Source organism: Eleginops maclovinus, chromosome 10 (assembly GCF_036324505.1).
Source record: "Eleginops maclovinus isolate JMC-PN-2008 ecotype Puerto Natales chromosome 10, JC_Emac_rtc_rv5, whole genome shotgun sequence".
In the NCBI taxonomy this organism is placed as follows: Eukaryota; Metazoa; Chordata; class Actinopteri; order Perciformes; family Eleginopidae; genus Eleginops; species Eleginops maclovinus.
The window spans coordinates 17,551,367-17,571,826 of NC_086358.1; the positions used below are offsets into that span (position 1 = coordinate 17,551,367).

The 20,460-nt window shown below is 41.9% G+C and overlaps 2 protein-coding genes across 8 annotated transcripts in view; both read right to left on the minus strand.

The window, feature by feature from the left end:
• Positions 1-2,690: 2,690 nt before the first annotated feature.
• On the minus strand, positions 2,691-15,715 carry si:dkey-94l16.4 (retinoic acid-induced protein 1). 5 transcript variants are annotated; one of them, XR_010166594.1, is made up of 7 exons: positions 15,535-15,715; positions 11,935-14,444; positions 11,153-11,246; positions 10,412-10,464; positions 10,207-10,278; positions 8,568-9,752; positions 2,691-4,754 (listed from the first exon to the last, which is right to left on the minus strand). XR_010166594.1 is itself a non-coding variant. In XM_063893099.1 (6 exons), exons 2-5 carry the CDS (start codon positions 14,437-14,439, stop codon positions 10,231-10,233), a joined length of 2,697 nt encoding a protein of 898 aa, XP_063749169.1. In that variant the 5' UTR covers positions 14,440-14,444; positions 15,535-15,715; the 3' UTR covers positions 2,691-4,754; positions 10,207-10,230. The 5 variants fall into 5 exon arrangements, 4 of the variants coding, with proteins under 4 accessions (XP_063749169.1, XP_063749170.1, XP_063749167.1 ...); XM_063893099.1 differs by lacking the exon at positions 8,568-9,752 and having other exon boundaries at positions 10,412-10,461; XM_063893100.1 differs by having other exon boundaries at positions 2,691-9,752; positions 10,412-10,461.
• Positions 15,716-17,906: 2,191 nt separating this feature from the next.
• Positions 17,907-20,460, minus strand: part of mprip (myosin phosphatase Rho interacting protein) — a 39,770-nt gene continuing 37,216 nt past the window's right edge. For 2 of the 3 annotated variants that reach the window (XM_063893534.1, XM_063893536.1), the window contains one exon: positions 17,907-18,855. In XM_063893534.1, the coding sequence (XP_063749604.1) occupies positions 18,784-18,855 (72 nt within the window). In that variant the 3' untranslated portion in view covers positions 17,907-18,783. Of the gene's footprint in view, positions 18,856-20,247; positions 20,323-20,460 lie in introns of all 3 variants that reach the window. The other variant, XM_063893535.1, reaches the window with a different exon arrangement.

The following is a 20,460-nucleotide window of genomic DNA, read 5'->3' on the forward strand; positions in this document are numbered from 1 at the left end:
TGAACTTTGGATTATGCATAGGAATGGGTGTTTTGTGTGTTGCTTTCCAGACATATATTCTGCATGAACTTGTATGTGCTAAAGCTCTATTGTGAAAACCTGCTCAGTGTTTCTCCTGTCACAAGCTGGTGTAGTATAGCTGCAACAACATGTTTCTTTATCTGGTGAGTCAGTCGCCTCAGCTTGGATCTGCCTGAACGAGGTTCAGCTAAACTCAGTTTAACTAAATCGTTTGGATCATGTTTGTCGAAGCTGCTCCCGGATCAGATAGCATGCAGATGACTACAACTTGTGACAATCCCTGACCTCATCGGCAGCCTTCTGACTCCGAACAAAGGACAGTCCTCATACAGAATCTGTTGCAGTGCTGTTCTTTAGCTCTCCATCAGCCAGCTGCAAGCTGAACAGGCTCTTCAGCGTTTACTGTGTGAGCTCCAGCACATCACATGACTGTATGAAGAAGAGATTACATGGGCCTGTACATGACCTCATGATGTCATTATTTCCCCCCTAAAACACCCTTCGACTGCTCCTTAGCACTTCCTATATGTGTTTATACTGAATCATTCATCGTAGCAAACAATTTAATGTCCAAAAAAGTAAATTGAAAAAGCTGGGAGTGTCTGGGCTAAGGGGTGACCGGAGATGGCCTCTAGGTCTGTCACAGAAGCAAATTAGAACATGTTATTTTTTAAATAATAACATACCCTACATGCCGTAGTTTTATCATACAAAGATGCTGAGCCTCCATTGTCTTATTTAAAGTCACACTTGCATTTGACTGTGTTGTTGTGGTAATGCTCACTTTGACAATTTAATGCTAAAGTTGTTTGTATTTCAAAATGAAGTATACAAAGCAGTTTACTGGTGTCGTATCCAAAAGGCTCCCACACAGTACTACGCAATTTGCATTTTCGTGCAGCTCTGTTTCCTTGAATTTAAGTTAGCGAACAACTGTAGTTCACTGGGGGAAACGGCTGGCGAAATATCAGAGCAAATGTATTTAGCTTTTGTGCTAATGCAGATCATTTTCATTTCAGTCAAATTATTACAAAGCGAATATACATTTGTTTTTGTGTTCAAATGCTCAAATTTTTTACAAAAGGTGACAGACCTAGGGACCAGCATGAAGACTAAAGCCACCCCATATGACACTTTGTTTTTGTCTGTTTCAGGACCTTTACAGATAATAGCTAGCTTACGTTAGCTTACATTCTCCTGTGTTGTGTTACATTAAAAGTGCTCTGTGGAGTTTTCATGAAAACAAATATGGTGTTATGTTGGTACATTGCTACACTTATTGATGTGTTACTGGCAGTTATTCTCAGAGGAAGAGGCTAAAACCCTGACAGGATGGGAATTGTGCTACTGCGCCAATGCTCACTGACTCAAGAAAACATTGCTGCTAATGGTCGGATACTCCACAGGTTACCTTTAATCCGGAGGCACAACATTTTTGCATATGTATGTTTGTAAGTGTGTTCTGAAATTTATTTTACAATGTTTAGGCCCACCAGTCAAATTTTGGTAATCAACAAACATCTGAAAACCTATTAAATATCATCTCTAATGGTGTACTGTACGTTTGGTTTTTGAGTGTGTGAACAAAATAAGCGACTGTGGCATTGAGCCACACGGGAACATCTGAATATTTCTGTGCCAAGAGGATTTGGTTACAGTTTGAAAACTGTTGCCTTCACAATAGATGTATTTAATTCACATTTTAGCACAATGCGACAGTAAGACCACACAATGTTGAAATGGGTATTTTGGAATAGTATTATTAAGAAGAAACACAATTTACTCTTATCAGCCACAGTATCCACTGCGGTCAGTCCAAACTCGAACCGTGATCCTTCCCTACCCAGGGACGCCTGCCCATCCGTGGCTGCAGCCTCCTCACTTCATCATACCGTCATGGGTTGTAATGGAGCGCCAGTGTCTGTCTGTACAGTGACATGTTCCAAAGCTTCATGTGTTGGTGGAGTTTTTAGTGAGTAGATGACCACAGCACTAGGACTCATTCTGTCTTTGCAATACAACTGTCTTCCTGTAAAATTAGATTTAGTCAATAAAATGAGAATTGGTGTTGGAGTTATATCTTTGGTCTTGGGTTGATTTCCCCAGGACCCATATTCGATGGGTAAGGACAAAGCCAGACAAACAGGTGCAGCTGATTAATAAAAGTTTGTCTCATCCCAGGAGTCAGAACAAAATGAATTTACAGTGGCATGTTCACATCAGAGACTTCAGTTAATTTTGCATCTTTTCTTTTGTATACCTGTATTTATTTAAGAATAAAGTGGAGGAAAAACATATTTAATTAATCTTAATTTATTCAGCTTTGAATAGATGAATATTTAATAAATAGCAAATATTTCAAAGTGTAAAACATTTGATAAATGGTAGTCACAATTTTACTGCACAGCCAATCTCACTCCTTTGGGACTCATACAGTGTTTTCATTCATTGTGAATACACACATTACATTTTGAATAAAAAAAAACATGAGTTATAGTTTTGATAAGCTATTAAATAATTAAATGTTTCATGATGATATTTTCTTACTGAAAAAAATGCTGTTAGTTATTTCCCAACATTATATGATCAAAAAATGTAATCAAAATGTTTTATTAAATTTAACATTTTGAAACCAGTCAGTCAAACATACAAATCTCTTAATAAAACCACAACGTTAACAAAATATTTATTTTTGACAATTACATGATTTCTTCTGCTCCAAGAGGTGAGCAAGATGGTACAAAAAATTCAAATAAAATAAAAAGCATGAAAAGTGACATGAGTTGGCAGTCCTAGTCCCATGTTGAACCTAAAATCACCACAGCACAGACACACACATATAGAGGAGGCGCTGGAATGTGATGAGTAGTGTGTATCAGGACATATGACCACATCCTGCTACATGTATTAATGCTCCAGTCATTTTGGAGTCAACACAACAATCCCAGAAAACAGAAAAGATTAAATTATTATTAGAATATCTGAGATTCAGCCCTGAGATTAACACACGCACAAAACCATTTTTAAATCCAAACATTTTGTAAAACATATTCCATTTGGTACAATGCAAACAATTTCATGTAATTGAAAAAAACGCTATAAGAACACACACAATCACAAGGATGGCACAAATAAAATAGACCAGTTCAAAAATAAGGAGATTGGTGTGCGTCGTGCTTTAAAAAAGGAGCTCACTGTCTTAGACAGCAAAATGATGCCCCCTATGGGCGTTATGCGGAAGTACATAGACATACACCAACACTGATCACATGTAGACGTTTCTCTAAAGAGGCAGGCTCGCAGCACCTGATAATACTCATCTCAGTGCATGGGTTAAACAAATCCCAGGGTTCATTAGGAACCGGTCTACCGTGTGCTGGGATCACTAACAAAGAAGTCTGCGGCAGAAAAGTGTATGTAAGCTGCCTTGAGTCCTGAACCTGTCCTTGGAGAGGTGATTTACATCTGCTGATTTGTCATTGCACCACAAACTAGTGAGAATAGGAAAACACTACTTCCTGTCCAGATAAGGCTTTTTGAGGTTCTGGTGGGAATGCACCCTTTAGGACCAAGTCAAGAAATAAATCGCAGAAGAGGATCAAGATTTTTTACACAAGCACAGCCATTCAGATTAAAATAAAGAATGATGTAAACCAGCTGAAGAATCTGCACCAATCCTTTTCAACACAGATAGTTGTGGCTTTTTATCCCAGAAGGACATTGAGGTACATCATAAATGTTTTGAATACTGTGAAGCAACAATCTTAAAACCAAACTGATGAATCCCCATGATACAAAAAAAGTAAACAGCGGGTGACTTTTACTGAAAGAAATCCAGCAGCAAATCTAACCCTGCTTCCATGTACGAACCTCTCAAGAATTCATACTGAAGTTCCATTAACTGATTTAATAGCTGTTAATAAACACAACACGGACACATTTACATTCTCCCTGCCTGAAGGGGGAGGCCAAAGTGCTTTGAGCCAAATAAAAAAAACACAAGGTCTCATCCTGATGGCTGGAAGAAACTTTAACCCTCAAAGAGCCACATGAAAGAGCCTGAAGCAATATCACACTATAAGGGGTGGGGGAGGGGGGTCATCTAAGGTAATAATGCAGCTGTAGCAGAAGACCAGTGTCACTCCAAAGTGCTTCCTGCTAAATAAGCCCTCCATGAGAATACATTCAAACACAAACTGTTCGGTCTCCTGGATAACTTCATCTGGGCCCAACATTTAGTGCAAGTGTTAGAAAGGAAACCATGTGCTATGATCCAAAAAGCTCTCCCGTTAAATAATATGGAACCCTGTTGTGTTGAGAGCGTCCAATCAGGTACCTTGTTCTAGGAGTGTCATATCTCGATTGAGCAGCATCTCCTTTACCAATAACTTAAAAATCACACACTCATACCTCTTAGACGAGAAAATCCAGGAAAAATACTTTAAACTAATTAAATATCTTTGATTGTTATCCATATTTAGTCCAGGAACAGAAAGAATCCATATAAATTACTAAAGATTGAGAACACAAATTCTAGTCAAGGGTGTGTTTCCCCGGTCTGCAAGGGCTTCCTGTCTCCAGCCACAGTGTCGGGGGTCAACAGTCAAAGAGCAGAGGGTGGAGTTAAGGTTTACGGGTGCTAGCTGTCAGTCAGAAGATATCCTGGTCCACTGTTGCCATGGTTACCAGCAGAAGAGGAAGGAGAGGCCCTGCAGGATGGTGCGTGTGAATGTCTGCATGAATAAACACAAAAGAAATATTTCAAAGTGAAGAATTATCTGAACATGTTTTATGTTTTGAAGGAGGTGCAGCATCGACGTATGTTTGCAGGCCGACCAGGAAGTTAGCATCACAAGGGCTTCGTCAACAAAATGCAATAGGATCTTTCCATTGAATTCTAGTGTATCGCAGACAATCTTGTCTGTTGCAAACAAACGTTTATGGCGGTCACGTTTTGTACGATAACTAGTAACCTTTCGTGATTTTTGAACCGTTAATGCAATCTCCATTTGTAAAAAGCTAACGCTAGGCTATAAACTAATCACATCACAATAGGGCTTTGACCTCGAACTTCGTTGTTCGAATATAATTCGATTGTTTAAAAAAATAAAGAAATTCGAACGAATTTTAGGGAGCCCTTAATATTCGAACCTATATGGGAATTATTTTTTATTAGTGTTGTTTTCAATTCAGATTCCAAGGTTTTTTTCACGCCTGGTGAAGTAAAACCGCGAGCTCATTATCAAGGCTATTATTGGTCATCTGGGCTCCTGTAGACCTATGACGTTGGCATCCTCCTGGTTCGCGCAATCGCGCTTATTTTAAAACAATATTCTAAAACAATGGCCGCGCCAACGACAACTACGCCTGATGAGGAGGTTGAAATCCACACCCCTGACCATTTAAAAAGTAATGTGTGGCGCTTCTTTGGGTTCCCGACGAAAGAGGGGAAAATCCTGAGTAAGGACAAAGTAATCTGTAAAATATGTAGGACCAAACTCGTATACCACACGACGACCAGCAATTTGAGAGCCCACCTGTCAACACTTCATCCCGGCAAGCTGGAAGCGGAGGAGGGGGAGGGATCGGGGACGAGGCAGGTCAGAATCGACTCCATGCTATCACCACGAGGCCTACCCTATGCCCGTCAAAACAAAGCGACAGATTTGCTGGCACGGTTTGTTTGTGAGGATATGAGGCCCATTAACTTAATATATGGGAGCGGGTTTCTAGCTTTCGTCCACGAGCTAGAGCCAAGGTTCAAGATCCCCTGCTACAGGACCATGAATAATAAAATAACGAAGCTGTACGACACAACCAAGGGTGGCATAAGGGAAATGCTTCAGGGTGAAAACCTCGCACTGACAACTGACGGGTGGAGTTCTTTGGCTACTGAGTCATATGTTACGGTAACAGCCCATTTCATCGACGAGGACTGGGAGATGAGAAATGTAGTCCTGGACACGTCTGAGCTTCAAACTGCTCACACAGCAGCGAATGTCTCAGAATGCATCGGCAGTATTCTACGAGAGTACCACATAGAGCTTGAGTCTGTGCTTGCCATCACTACAGACAATGCACACAACTATGTAAATGCTGTAGAGAGGCACTTGGGGATCACTGATATCCCGTGCATGGCTCATACAATTAATCTGGCAGCGAGAAAAGGGCTTGCACAGCGTTCCGTTGCAACATCAGTCAGTTGCCTCAAGGCTGCCGCTCAGCATTTTAAGCACTCCCCTACAGACAGCTACCTCCTGGAGGCCAAGCAAAAGCTCCTTGGTATGAAACCAATCCAGCTCATCAACGACTGCCCCACCCGCTGGAATAGTACATACGATATGATCTGTCGAGCAGCTGATCAACAAGCCCCGGTTGCAGCAGTGATTATGGAGAAGAAACTCAGCCGTCTGGAGCTCACCAGTGTGGAGTGGACGCTAATGGAGAAGGTCAGTGACGTTGGCTATATTGTTAGGTCTAATAATATTATGTCCCTAATGTTGTTAATATTACTGTTGCAAACGTAGTAACACGTAAGGCTAGTTAAAGTTAGCTAAGTTTGTGTGTGTTTTTTTTTTTTTGTAACGACACCTAACTGCGCTAGCTATCTAACTAGTGGCGCTAGGATAAGTTAATATTAATTGTGTGTTTGTCCCACAGGTGAAAGACGTGCTGAGGCCCTTCAAAGTAGCCACCCAGGCGCTGTCAACAGAAAACTACCCAACAGCATCAGCGGTCCTCCCCCTGCAGTATGTGCTTCTGACCCAACTGAAGCCCTCCACCGATGACCCGGCAGGAGTAAAGGAGATGAAAACCATGATGTCAACTGATCTGAAGGCGCGATATGGCCCCGACAAACATGCATTCTTGCTACTGAACACAGCCAGCTACCTCGACCCGCGTTTTCACCGACTGGTTCATTTAGAACAAGAGTCGCGGCAGGCAGTGCGAGATAAGGTTCAGAGGGAGCTTGCAGAGGTCAGCGAGGAGACATGCGAAGAGGATGGCCAAGATGAGAACGCCACGACTAGCGACCCTAGGGAGCAGCGCAAGGAAAAGAATGCACTTAGCGCGATGGGGGACCTCTTTGGCGATGTGTACTGCCAAAACTCGGCAGGAGCAGGAGGTAATAATGATGTTATTATCAATAATAAATTATACAAAACGTTTAAATTATCGAGTGCCTTTCATAACAACTCAAACTCTTACCTACATTGGAAATATAAAAAGTTCGTATAAAATGTAGCCTAAACAACACCTTAACAAAAACTAATTGATTTTTAACAGCCAGACCGAGTGAAGATGTGCTCCTAAGAGAAATGATGGCCTACGACAGTGAGCTCCCACCCCCGTCTGACAGCAACCCGCTGTCCTGGTGGAAGGAGAGAAGCCCCAAGTACCCCCATCTCGCTAAACTGGCACGCAGCTACCTGGCAATATGCGGGACATCCGTGAGGGCGGAACGAGTATTTTCCACCGCGGGAAACATAGTCACAAAGCAACGCTCTTCTCTTGAGCCAGAAAATGTGAATCACCTTGTGTTTTTGGCGAACAACTTAAAAAATTCTGCAGCCAGATAGCCCATAATGGCGACGAGTTCTAATTTAGCCCTAGGCTACATGTTTGATTGCCCTGTATCTCGACGTGTTCTCAAGGTGTTCTACATTCACAAAGTGCCTTTATTTTTGGTAATTGCGGTCAGATCGCTTAACAATGTCAGTAATGGCTGGCCATAAGGTAGGGTGTGCTTGTTTTGAATAGCCTATTAGGGCCTACCTTTATTTATTTTGTCTTTTCAGTAGCCTACTTAGCCTGACTGGCTTATTTTTTTATTTATTTTTGATGAGAACAGTGGATAAAACTGTTTGTGTTTAATCCAGAGTCTGATAATAATACAATTGAAAAAACCAAAACAAGTGACTGCGTTTTTCTTCCGAAAGCATCATTGACTGACTAGGTGCACGTCACGAAAGGTTCCTGTAAACTCGTGTATTTCCGATGGAGCGTTAACTGTCATATGTGGGACCCACACTAATGTTGTACATATTACGGACACCCGCCATTGACTGATACACTGCTCTCTGGTGGACAGAACATCGAACTGAAGTGTGATACTAATATTGGTCTTACTGAAGACATTTAATGGTCAAAATATTATTAATAAATATTCGAATACATTCGAACTTTAATATTAATAAACAAACGAACTTCGAATATGATTTTTGGGCAAAAGTCAAAGCCCTACATCACAATCACATACTTACCACCGCTAAGCTAAAGGCAGCTAATGTTTGGCTTGTTGTAGTTTTAGAATAAAATGTGAAAATGTCTTTAGCTTGTGTTAACCACAAATGATAGAACAGGCATCTTACTAATAAACATTGACTTAAGATAAGGGAAGTGAGCGCTGCGACTCATATGAACTAGTACAAACTCCACGCCCACTTTTAGTTGATTTCAAACCCTATACCCAAAAACACCAACCAGCTGTTGCACCGCACAATGTATTATTTGTAAAGACCTCGAACTCATCGAGATTGTCGAACCTCAGATTGAGGAGGAATAATGTGGTTTTCGTCCTGGTCGTGGAAAGACGGACCAGCTTTTTACTCTCGCAAGGATCCTGGAGGGGGCCTGGGAGTACGCTCATCCGGTCTACATGTGCTTTGTGGATTTGGAGAAGGCGTATGACCGGGTTCCCAGGGAGTTACTGTGGGAGGTGCTGCGGGAGTATGGGGTGAGGGGGTCTCTACTCAGGGCCATCCAATCTCTGTACTCCCAAAGCTTGTCCAGGTTTTCGGTAGTATGTCGGACCGATTTCCGGTGAGGGTTGGCCTCCGCCAGGGCTGCACTTTGTCACCAATCCTGTTTGTGATATTCATGGACAGGATTTCGAGGCGTAGTCGTGGGGGAGGGGGTCTGCAGTTCGGTGGGCTAAGGATTGCACCACTGCTTTTTGCAGATGACGTGGTCCTAATGGCTTCAACGGTCTGGGACCTTCAGCACTCACTGGATCGGTTCGTGGCCGAGAGTGAAGCGGCTGGGATGAAGATCAGCACCTCCAAATCCGAGGCCATGGTTCTCAGCAGGAAACCGATGGACTGTCCACTCCAGGTTGGGAATGAAGCCTTACCCCAAGTGAAGGAGTTCAAGTATCTCGGGGTCTTGTTCTCGAGTGAGGGAACAATGGAGCGTGAGATGGGCCGGAGAATCGGAGCAGCGGGAGCGGTACTGCAGTCGCTTTACCGCACCGTTGTGACGAAAAGAGAGCTGAGCCAGAAGGCAAAGCTCTCTGTCTACCGGGCCATCTTCGTTCCTACCCTCACCTATGTTCATGAAGGATGGGTCATGACTGAAAGAACGAGATCGCGGATACAAGCGGCCGAAATGGGATTTCTCTGCAGGGTGGCTGGCATCTCCCTTAGGCATAAGGTGAGAAGTTAAGTTATCCGGGAGGGACTCGGAGTAGAACTGCTGCTCCTTCGCGTTGAAAGGAGCCAGTTGAGGTGGTTCGGGCACCTAGTGAGGATGCCACCTGAGCGCCTCCCTAGGGAGGTGTTCCAGGCACGTCCAGCTGGGAAGAGACCGAGGGGTAGACCTAGGACTAGGTGGAGGGATTATATCTCTTCACTGGCCTGGGAGCGCCTTGGAATCCCCCAGTCAGAGCTGGCTGATGTGGGCAGGGAAAGAGAAGTGTGGGGCTCTCCCCTGGAGCTGTTACCTCCGTGACCCTGATGGATAAGCGGGACAAGATGGATGGAAGATGGATGGATGGTAAAGACCTCATCACTTTGACATGCACTAAAACTAACATGCTCACTCGCTATTTGGTTTGATGAGAGAAAGTGTTAAAATGCCAATTCTGGAACATCTCTTTTACAGTAACATAGAAGTTCTCCAATAAAAGTACAACAGATGAGGTTTCTGATCAAAAGATTCCTCACTTGGGGAATAGAATGCCCTAAATAGAAAACAATTGTACATTTCTTAAATGGTCTCTTAATAAATAACTTAAGTATAGTACTTCAAAAATGTTGGGAAATTTAAAAAAGTGTAATGCCAGATTTTTTTAGTTCTGCGGTCCTCTTTAAAAGCTCCTTCGATATTGATGAGTCATTTTAACATGTTACTCTTACTGTACTTGGTTGTTACAGAAGACAAGAAGCAGAGCAGATGTTATCTTACCTCGTGATGTCTCTGCTCCCTCTGTCACCCGTCATCCCTTCGGTTTCCTGGAGGGGCTTTTAATCTCTTGTTCTGGGGACAGAAGAGGAATATATTTAGCTGACATTAAAGTCACACATATATCTTTTATACAGTAGACAACTAGGCCTGTAATAATACAAACCTAGTTCTGACAGACACATTGAGTGTAGTGATTTCTGCTCACCTTGTGCTTTTTACACTTCATGGAAAGGTTCTCCTCAATGAGTTCCCCACCTGCTTGAACGAGAACATCTAGGAGTTAAAGACGCCACACTTCCTCCACCCTTCCTGATTTTACAATGTCACTGTCCTCCTCTGCTCAAATCAGGTGACCTCACGGGGCAGCTGGATTTACAAGGTCAAGATATATAGAGATCACACGAGAATTACGGGAGTAGCTCCCGTGTTAGTACAGAATCTCTACCAGTAGAAACATCTCACTAGGGATGCACCAATGGCTCGTTTCTCAGCCGTAAGCGATGTTAGGAATAACAATTCTTGCCAATGCTGATGTTTCGGGGTTTATGTTTTGTCTTTTATTCCACTTTTGGGCAAGGGAAAAAAAGTCAAGTTTCAAAGGTGGCAATACTCTCTGAACGAGGGATTTTGTTTGTGGATTTCTTTTTTACTCGCTACACAGGGAGGAAGTCCTGCAGCATGCGCCTGTGAGAGTGATAATGCTCCTGTCTGAGGAGAGGAGACCCGGTACGAAAGAGTGCAGAGTCAGTGCTCTACTATTTCAGAATGACTGTCAGCCTTTAAAAGTGGCTAACGGGACCTCTGCACTGAAATTAACATGGCCCCGCAAAACAGATAAACATTGGCTACTGCCACAGGCGCACGTCACCTTGTTTGCAGATGTGCCGATGAGAGTTAACAGGGATCGCATGTTAAGTGAGTCGCTGGAGAGCAGAGCAGCACTCACCTGACTCCAGAGCGCAGCGGTAGTGGTATTTGTTGGGGCAGCCTTTGAAGAAGCAGCCCAGTGTAGCTCCGGGTTCACTGCAGGCCGAACACATCTACAATACAGCAGAGACAAGGTTAAACAAGGTCACCCTGTACATGCGTGCCAACTACATGCTTGGTTACAATGTTTATCTGATGCATCTATAAAGAAACATATCTATAACTTAAATCTGAATGTAAAATTAAGTGCATCTTGCTCTGTGAAGCACTTGTATTTTGAATGAAATGTGCTATATAAATAAAGTGTATTATAATTATCATCAATCAGGCACTTCCATGGCTTTGAATTACATAATTAAACTTGTGATTTTTTTTGTTGTCACCTTAGAAACCCGTAGACAGACGTTTTTATTCAAGTTCTTGATTGGTTAGCAGCACTATGACTACATCAGCTGTGATGTATGACATTGAAGCTATAATTAGCTTTTAAAGAGCAGTTCTTGTTGAAATGTACATCCAACTAGATCTTCAAGTAATGAAAAATGTGTCATTTAAAAAGTCCTAATGTTGCTTGCATGCACCAATCATTTCCAATCTTTCCTAACTGACATGGTCCTCAGTTATCATGCTTTTATTTGTCAACACATCCAATACCTATTAGTATCCTAGAGCCATGGAAGAACAAGTTAACAGGCAGCCTGTTACTTAATCATCATGCTTAATCTCCTGTTCATTTACAGCTCTATCCGGGCCACACCTCCCTGTGGAGAAGCGGCATCATTTATTCAGAGAGCAGTTTACCGTCTCCTGCGCCACCTTCACTGCCTCCTCCAGCCCGTACACTTTGCCCTTCACGAGGAACACGCCTGCCGCCCAGATGCCGCAGTCTTCGTGGAGCCAGTACTCACAGGGCTCCAGAGGAAGCATGGGGGGGCTATACCAGTCCTCCACATCAGCAGAGCCAGCCTCTGCCCGGGCCCGCTTAGATGCAGGGCTGCCGTTGCCGTCTGCTGTCCAACGCTGGCTCTCAAGGAGGCCCCTCTGTTTCAACTTGGCTCCTGGCCTGAGGGGCCGTGATTTGGATGGAACGGCCCGCTTCCCCCCCCTGCCTCTGATGTCACAGGATGAGGAGTCTGAATCGCTGTCTGCTTCCTGTTTAAGGTCTGACGCGCTGGCTGTTTTGGTGCTGGGCCGGTACCCTTCGGGATAATAAGGCCCGTGAAGGTCGCCCAGGTCCATGGCGTTGGCCGCCCCCCCGCACAGGCAGCAGACCAAAGTGCGCTGGTGCTGGCTCTGCAGGGAGGCCCGGCCCAGCTGCAGACAGGAAGTGCTTGGTATGACAGCAGAGACGTAAACAGAGTTCTGGGCCGGCTGCTGGGGGCCCTTCTTGTGTTGCCTCTCCACCTCCTCGGGGTAGTTGATTACGGTGTGCAGTGACGGCAAGGACTTAGTCTCCACACGGATAAACGGAGAGAAATTGTCCACCCTAAAGGGCCTTTTCTCCTCCTTGTAGTTGACATACTTCAACTTGATCTCTGGCTCTTTGGGGGAGAAAATGGAAGTCGACTGGATCCATGTCTGCTTCTTTTGCTTCCTCCTGGGAGTGCGGGCCCCCTTAGGCTTGGCAGATGCTTTGCTACCTGTAGCCTTGCCTTTGCCTTGGCTTTTCTTTGGAGATTTTGATGACAGTGCAGGGGAAGATCTTTCCACTGAGGGGGCAGAGTGAGAGGCATTCTCTGGCTCCATTGAGTTTCTGAGCAGAGGACTGGATTGTGATGACGGTTTCCTCTTTGCATTCATTTGGCTAGTCTGTGGCGAGTGTGCCATGTGTGAAACATCCTCTGGCTCCTTTAACTTCTTTTGCACAGCTAACCGAGAGCGTCTTGGAGGTGGGCTGCCATTAGAATTTGTAGAATTATTGATTTCAGAATCAGAGGTAGATTCATTGCAATTGTCAGTGTTCTTGTTATTAGTTTTACCTCGTTTCATTGCTTTTGGTTTCACCGTTTTCACTGAGACAGGCGCCTTAGTTCTGCTTTTCCTTTTCCCTACTGGTAAGATGTCGTTTTGCTGAGAACTGGTTCCCTCAGAATCACTAACTGTCGATTGGAAAGCTTTTGCTTTCTTATTGGGGCATCCTGACACTTTAAACCTGATGGGGTTTATGTCCATTACTATAGCCTCTAACCGCGTCCCTCTGCCCGACCGCACTGGCAGTTTCTTTCCTTTTAAAGTTCTCTGTGATGCCTTGGCATTACCGTTCATGTGAGGAATAGCAATCTTGTTTTCAGAAACATCTGACACACAAACATCATCTGTCAAGTCAATCAGAGGCTCCAGCACTGCCTTTCGTTTGTGCACAGGCTGCCTATTTTCAGCACTTGAATCTAACTTTGTGGTACTATTGCTGATGCCAAAGCCTTCCTGAATGGCCCCCTCTGTCCTCAATCCATCCCACGCTGCCTCTTCAGCCGTGTCTGGACAAGAGTTATCGCCGCTGGGTGAGCTGGAGGCCTGAGGCAGAGTGAACACATCCTCCACATTGTCCAGTGAGGTAGCAGCCGGGGAGACGGGGTCCTCCAGAGGACTCATGTACTCTCGGCTTAGTGAACACAGTTTAGCTCTCACAGCTGGGTCCTGTTTCTTAGACATTAGAAAGAGCACCTCAGAGTCGCTCCTCTCCTCATCCTCCACTGTGGCAGGGGTGAGTGTCTCCGGTGAATCGGCACAAACTCCTGAACTCAAACAGCTATCTCCCTTTCCATTCTGAAAACCCTGACTCATTTCCAAAGAAAGGCTGTTTTCCGTTTCACCTTTTACATGATTATCCTTGTCCCAGTTGCTTGAAATGACTCCACCATTGAACTCCTGCATGCCCCTATTGTTCGCTGGTCCCACATGTGCCTGAGACAATGACTGAAAAAGTTCTGTCTGAGTGGCAAGGTCCACAGGCCCGTCAACCTGCTCCAAATAATGCTGGTTTAGTGCATAGCCAGTATCCCCAAGCTTCTCATTCGTGTCAGGAGGGTGGAAGGACAACTTGCTAATGGGCTGCACATCATACAGAGCTGAATGCAGAGGCAGGGAGTTGTGAGAGGAGAACACATGGGACCTACTCATGTATGAGAGTGTGACTGTAGTGTGTGAGAAGGCATTGTCTGGTTGGAGTTGTTCCCCTGATAGGAGAGTGGTGTCCGAGGAGTCGGTCTCTGAGAAGGGCAATCCGGGGTTGCCGGTGGCGGGGTTTGGGTGCCAGGAAAGGTCTTGAGGCTGTAGATCATCTAAGCTCCCAGGTGGCTGCTCCATAACATCTGCAAAGATGGAGAGGAGAAAATAAAGTGGTTCAGCTTATAAGAACGATTAAGGAGGACGCACATCATTTAATTATCACTCTGTTTTCATGTTAGCCAACTACTATTTTTATTTAACCAAACTGAAATTATTTGCTATTTTTCAGGAACTTGAGGTCATAGTTAACAACTTTTGACCTCCTTTGGTTTTCACTTTGTTGTTGTGTTACTAATAAGATCCGTTTTTTTTTTATTACAGCTAACGTTTATAGTTATAACGTTGACATAAGCTTGAAAACTCGAATAATAATAACGTTGGAGAACATAACATAACTGCCTATTAACGTTGTTGGCTCATTTCCAATTTTACATAGGGGATTTTTGACTGTTCATAATATCAAGTTTATAGGTTACGTGGGTATTGTCTTTATTAGACCGACTGCTGACTTTTTTTAAGCACCAACGTTGACAGTTCAGGGTTGGTAAATAGTTAGCTTAGCCTAGCAATAGCTAGCGTTAGCTAGCTAGCTAGCTAGCTAGGCCCGGCTTAGCTCCGGCTGCGTTGAGTTACGCAGAACTACATTAAATAACGAACAGCTTAAAGCTATTTTCATTAAAGACAGAAAGTCATGCTCCACACCACCTTACTTTTTATTTTCAACTTGTCAATAGGAATAACGTATTCTTTCGGCAAGGTCTTAATTCCAATAAAGCTCTTTATTACGATAGCATGACAACTTTTATAGCTTAGTGATCCACATTGTACGTCATTGCACACTACGCCTCGAAGTAACTTTCTTGTAATGTAACGGCCAAACTGATAACATAAAATGTTAAATATTGTTTTCAATGATGTCCTTTGCTGTATAAAATTAACGCCGAACTGAACAGTGTACCTTGGTTGATAGAAAAAGTATGTTTTGCTTTCTGATAATATCTAAAAAACAAAGATAAGCAAGGTTTTATTCAAATGCAGATCACTATTCATAGGGTTTGGCAACACGTCCTCTCCATTAACGAGCACGGTACACATCAGGGTAAGGCCCGACCGGCTGCATGAAACAAAGACAGAGCGGAGGTAGTAATGAGCTGTGCTGGGATCTGAACTTACCCGGACGGAAGAGAAAAACGTCCAGTTAAGAATTCTTCCCACCCTGCATCTCTTTCAACAACCCATGTTCTCTAACTCATCCCTATATCACTACAAAAAAATGTGCCCCAAATTAAATAAAGCTGCACACACTTTCCAGGAACACACTACTCTGATAGCAGCGGTGTCAAGTTGTTTAGACTATAATCTCAAACTTCCGGATGACCCCTTCATAATAAAACTATAAATGATGCGTTTGAGTGTTTAAAAAAAAAAAAATAGATACATAAATTAATTAGACCAAGTATCAAAAAGATGGAGATTAATAAAAGCACAATTGTTTTAATTATCAGCACAAGGTGAGACTTTTGTTCAGTTCAGTCAGAATATGTTTCTTGACCCAGCTGTTGCATGTATCGTTTCAATGCTACAGTAAAACCAAACTAAGGCGACCAACCAGGGATAAAAATAGGCTACTCACTTTACTTTTCTTAGATTGACATTACTGGCCATTGCTTTCACCTGTGTGCTGTCTAACTCTGGGTCGCTTGACAAACCAACGAGCAGTGGAACAGTTGTCAGTCAGTTGTGAAACAGGAAGGAATTATGGGAGTTAAGTGGTAGACCCCGTAGAAACTGTAAATGTTTTAATTGTCGAATAAAACTGTTGTCATTTTTCTTATAAAAAAAGTAACTTAAATCCTACTTTTAAAAGAATATAAGATATAGACAACTGGTTGTGGTTAATTAAACAAATAAATGAAGATATAAAGGCCTGAGTGGAATTTAACATTTTGCAATCCTAAATGTCAACGTGATAAAAAAAAAAAAATGCGAATGAAAAAAAGGGAAGAAGAAAGGGAGGGTGGTAAGAAGTAAGAAAGTGAGGAAGAAAAGAAAGAAACATTAAAATACGGAGAAGGGGGCGCATTAAAGGAGAAAAGAACTCAGCAAAGACGTAAGGAAAGAGGAAAGAAGGGAGGAAATAATTACATTAAGTAGAAGGAAGGAAGGAATCAAGGAAGGAAGGAAAGTAGATATACAGAATGTGTAAGCCCCTTGTGCCAGTAAAATGAATACAAAACATCACAATTATTATAATTATATGATATAGTTGTGTATAATGAGCTTTTTGGGCATTGATATGTTTAGGAATTACTGAGGTTTATTTCTAAAAACGTTTTTTTTTACCCATTGTGGTATAAATTACTGCCCTGGTATATTGCTTAATATTTTTATTTGGATATTATTCATTTAAAAATAAAAATATCAAAACGGATCAGTAAGTTAGTTGATAAAGTATTATCTGTTAATTGTTTTAGCTATTCTGCATGCTAAAAGAGTAGATGATTTCAAAAGAGCAGCATCCCTCATCTCACTCAGTTTGCCTCAAATTGGTGAGCCTCAAAAAATCATGGAATCCAAACTGTTTGGTTTTGGGAGCTCTTCTTCTTTATAAGAGGAGAAATACACATTTTTTATTATGCTTTGCTGTAAAATGGTACAAACAGATATGCATGTACCGTAGGCTACAGAGGCTAAAGTAAAACATCAGAATCTATACCATTGTCGTGTTACAAAGAAGAGTGGTTTCAAGTCAAACGTCACTAAATTTTTTCTGCTGTAAACACAACTTTGATACAGTATGTAAGGTTTCAAAGGAATATGTGACACATACAGCGACCTAAGAGGCCCAACTGGGAGGCATCAGTCGAAAAAGAATTCAAGAATAGTGCTGAAACTCATTAGGCAGACTGCATATGCCTGACATTTAACTACTTTGATTTTACATCTAGAACAACATCACTAGAGTTTAAATTAGTTACTCATTAGTTGACTATAATAAACGTGAAGCTAAGGTATATTTTCAAAATATCCCTAGCATGTGCAGGAAATGTTAAAGCTTTATTACACAGTATAACATTTCAGCTACACCATTATTCATTTGGATCTGGTTAGGTTTGCTATCTCATATTATTAGCTTTTAGCAAACAGTAAAACATGGATTATTGGATTCAAGCAACAACGCATTGAGAGGATATGTGTTATGGTATACAGGAAGGGGGAGGACGTGTGTTTGACTAAACATTTAGTTTTCTCTTTTAATGTTTGTCCAAAAGTGAGAAAATGGGTTCCATTGACCTCTATTTTCTGCACAGTATGACTAGTGATGATTTTTGACAGCTTGTCTGCCTGAAGACCAGTTCACAATTGGCGTTTTAAATTGTTGAAGCCAGAGGTTAAAAGGATAAATCATTACATCTGAGTGCTGTCCTACTCTTTATTTCTGTACGGTCAGCAGTTGAATGGAAAACTGGATCATCATGCCCTTACTTGTGTTGTGTTTGTTCAGTGTGCTGAAAAAGTAATACAAAAATTCAGAACACAACAAAAAGGGTGCAAAAATATTTATTGCTAATAAACCTGTAGTCAGATGGTGTATATTTGCTTTATATTTACAATATTAGAGTACAAAGGAATGGGCATGTGAAAGAAAAATCCCAACCATTCAAATAAATACAAAAAGGGACTGCCACTGAACACGACTACAAACAACTCCAACAACTCCCATACAGCTGGACCGATGATTGCAGTGAGAGAAAGAAAAAAAAAATCTATATAAATGTTCATATATATATATTTAAATTAGAGTCAGTGAATCCCATTCGAATGCATCAAGCTGTCGCATTTCCACAGGTGTCTCAGATTGATCCGAGGATAGTGGGGAACATCTATGATGTCGGAGTCAGGCGCTGAAGCAACATTTTGTTTTCAAATGCAGACGAGCATTTTAGTTCGGTGGCTTTTTTTTTTCCACTGAGCAACACCTCCACCTATGCTGGAATGATGATGGAGCGTTACACCGCAACGCCAGACTCATTCCTATGCTTTTAATATGCACTACTCATTATGCAGTTTTGTTTAGCCTTTAAACATCACATTTATGCCTTTGGCAAGCAATAGTCTAGGGAGTTAAAACAGTAGCTTACACACTCATAGTTTTAGTGTATGCATGACAATTAAAAACTGTATTTACAGTAAGACATGGCAGCGAAAAAATAAACAATACAAAAAAAAGTCACAGTTAACTGAAGTGCATGGAATGCAAAATCTAGACATGAAATTCAAACTTCATACCATGTTTTTAATAATAATATATGATCTGTGTTGTGTGACCAGTGTGTAGTGTAACTAAATAAGTCATTACAGAGCTAAAATATAGTGGACTTCTAAACATGCAGCAAGGAAAGTCGACGTGATGCGTCACTGTCAGAACTCCTTTGTGTCCTTGTTTTCAAACAGGTGGAGTCTCTGCTCGGCTGTCAGCCCTTCCTTCAGACTCTGGGGGGGTGGGTGAAGAGAGAGAAATCAGAGGTTAATAATGAATATGATAAATATGACTTCTTACGGACAGACGTGCAGTTCTCGAGCAGGCAGTGTTTTCCCTTGTCAGTGTGAGTCTGTGGTCACCCAGTGATTTAATCTGTATAACGGAATAATAGAGCCCAATCACCACATTAGTTGTTTGTAAACCCTTCTATACCCAGTGTGCTATGGAACCCCCAAAACTCTTGTAACCAATCATAATTTAGTACCAACTAACACTCAACAGTTCAGACACTATTAGTCTATTCTCCTAACATCAGCTATTAGCTAGTTTTACTTGTAGCTTGGGCCATTAAATAAATAAATGAATGCATGAAATGTGTTTAACCTATTTGAAACTACGGCAGCAGCATCAGAAGCAAGTATAATGTTCCGTAAGTATATATGTTCCGTTTGTATCTTTATGATTTATTGCACTTATTGTGAGCCTCTTTGGATAAAAGAAGCAGTTAAAATAAACGATATGTAATGTAGCTACGGCATTACCTTCTAAAACCACTAAAGTTGATACATTTATGCAGAGATGGAAGAAGTACTCAGATTATTTACTGAAGTAGAAGTAGCAATACTTCAGTGAAAAAACACTCTGTTACAAGAAAAAGATCCGCATTAAAAGTTGTACTTGAGTAAAATTACAAAAGTATTGGCATCAAAATGATAGTTATTGATGCATTAATGTGTTAATCTCTTCAATGTTGCACTTGTTAAATGTGGGGTTTAGTTGGACTTCTTTTAATACTAGTGCGTAGCTTTACCTATAATAATGTATGATGTGTGGTTTATATTTTGTAGAAATAATCTAAATCCTCAAAGTAGTTAATAACTAAATCTGTAAAATAAATGTAAAAAGTACAACATTTGCCATCAAAATGTAGTGAAGTAAAAGTACCAACAGTTTTTAACAGTCCTTGAGTAAATGTAGTTAACTTCCAGTTTTATTCTGTCAATGAGCAAGACAGTGAAGGAGCTTTGATTGATGCCCCTTTCAGAAAGAATGATGTCTGAGTGCATGTCTTTGACTTCATTGTGTGGTTTAATGTTTCCTTATTTATAATATAACATCTGACTAAAGCTAAGCAGCAATTGCCCTATTTGCTAATCACTTTTTGCTGGTCTTTGTTGGTTTTGGGGCTCCATAGTAAGCAACTCATTCACAAAATATAACTCACCACTGATGTTAAAGGACAGACAGATTAGTATTCATCAAACACGCGGTGATACTTTCATCTTCATTCGCTCTTCACAGTCACATGTTCGTGCATATAATACGAAATAGAGATTTGAAGTGCTTTAGAGGCGGAGGACGAGAGGGTATGTTTTCACTGCCCGTTTGTGCGTCTGGTTTACCTAAAGGAGAAGGGGGAGGAGGCCTACACGTCCTCTGCAGCCCTAACTGTCCCAGGGCATGTCTCGATTCACAGACTGAGGACAGAAGGGGGAAAACACACCAGCAAGTGTGTGTTAGACTACCGTGCTGTTCACTCTGTAGCTGCACTTCTGATGGAGTCACAAAATAGAAGTAACAGCAACTTTGCATGTGACCAGTAGATGGCAGTAGGT

Bases quoted from the DNA above. Each gene is read 5' to 3' on its own strand.
- si:dkey-94l16.4 (XM_063893097.1), bottom strand. From the start codon at position 14,439: ATGGAGCAGCCACCTGGGAGCTTAGATGATCTACAGCCTCAAGACCTT. The intron at 11,247-11,934 runs GTAAACTGCTCT...GCTGTATTGTAG, and splicing joins TGAAGGTGGCGCAGGAGACG to ATGTGTTCGGCCTGCAGTGA. The intron at 10,465-11,152 runs GTGAGTGCTGCT...TTCTCGTTCAAG, and splicing joins CCGCTGCGCTCTGGAGTCAG to CAGGTGGGGAACTCATTGAG.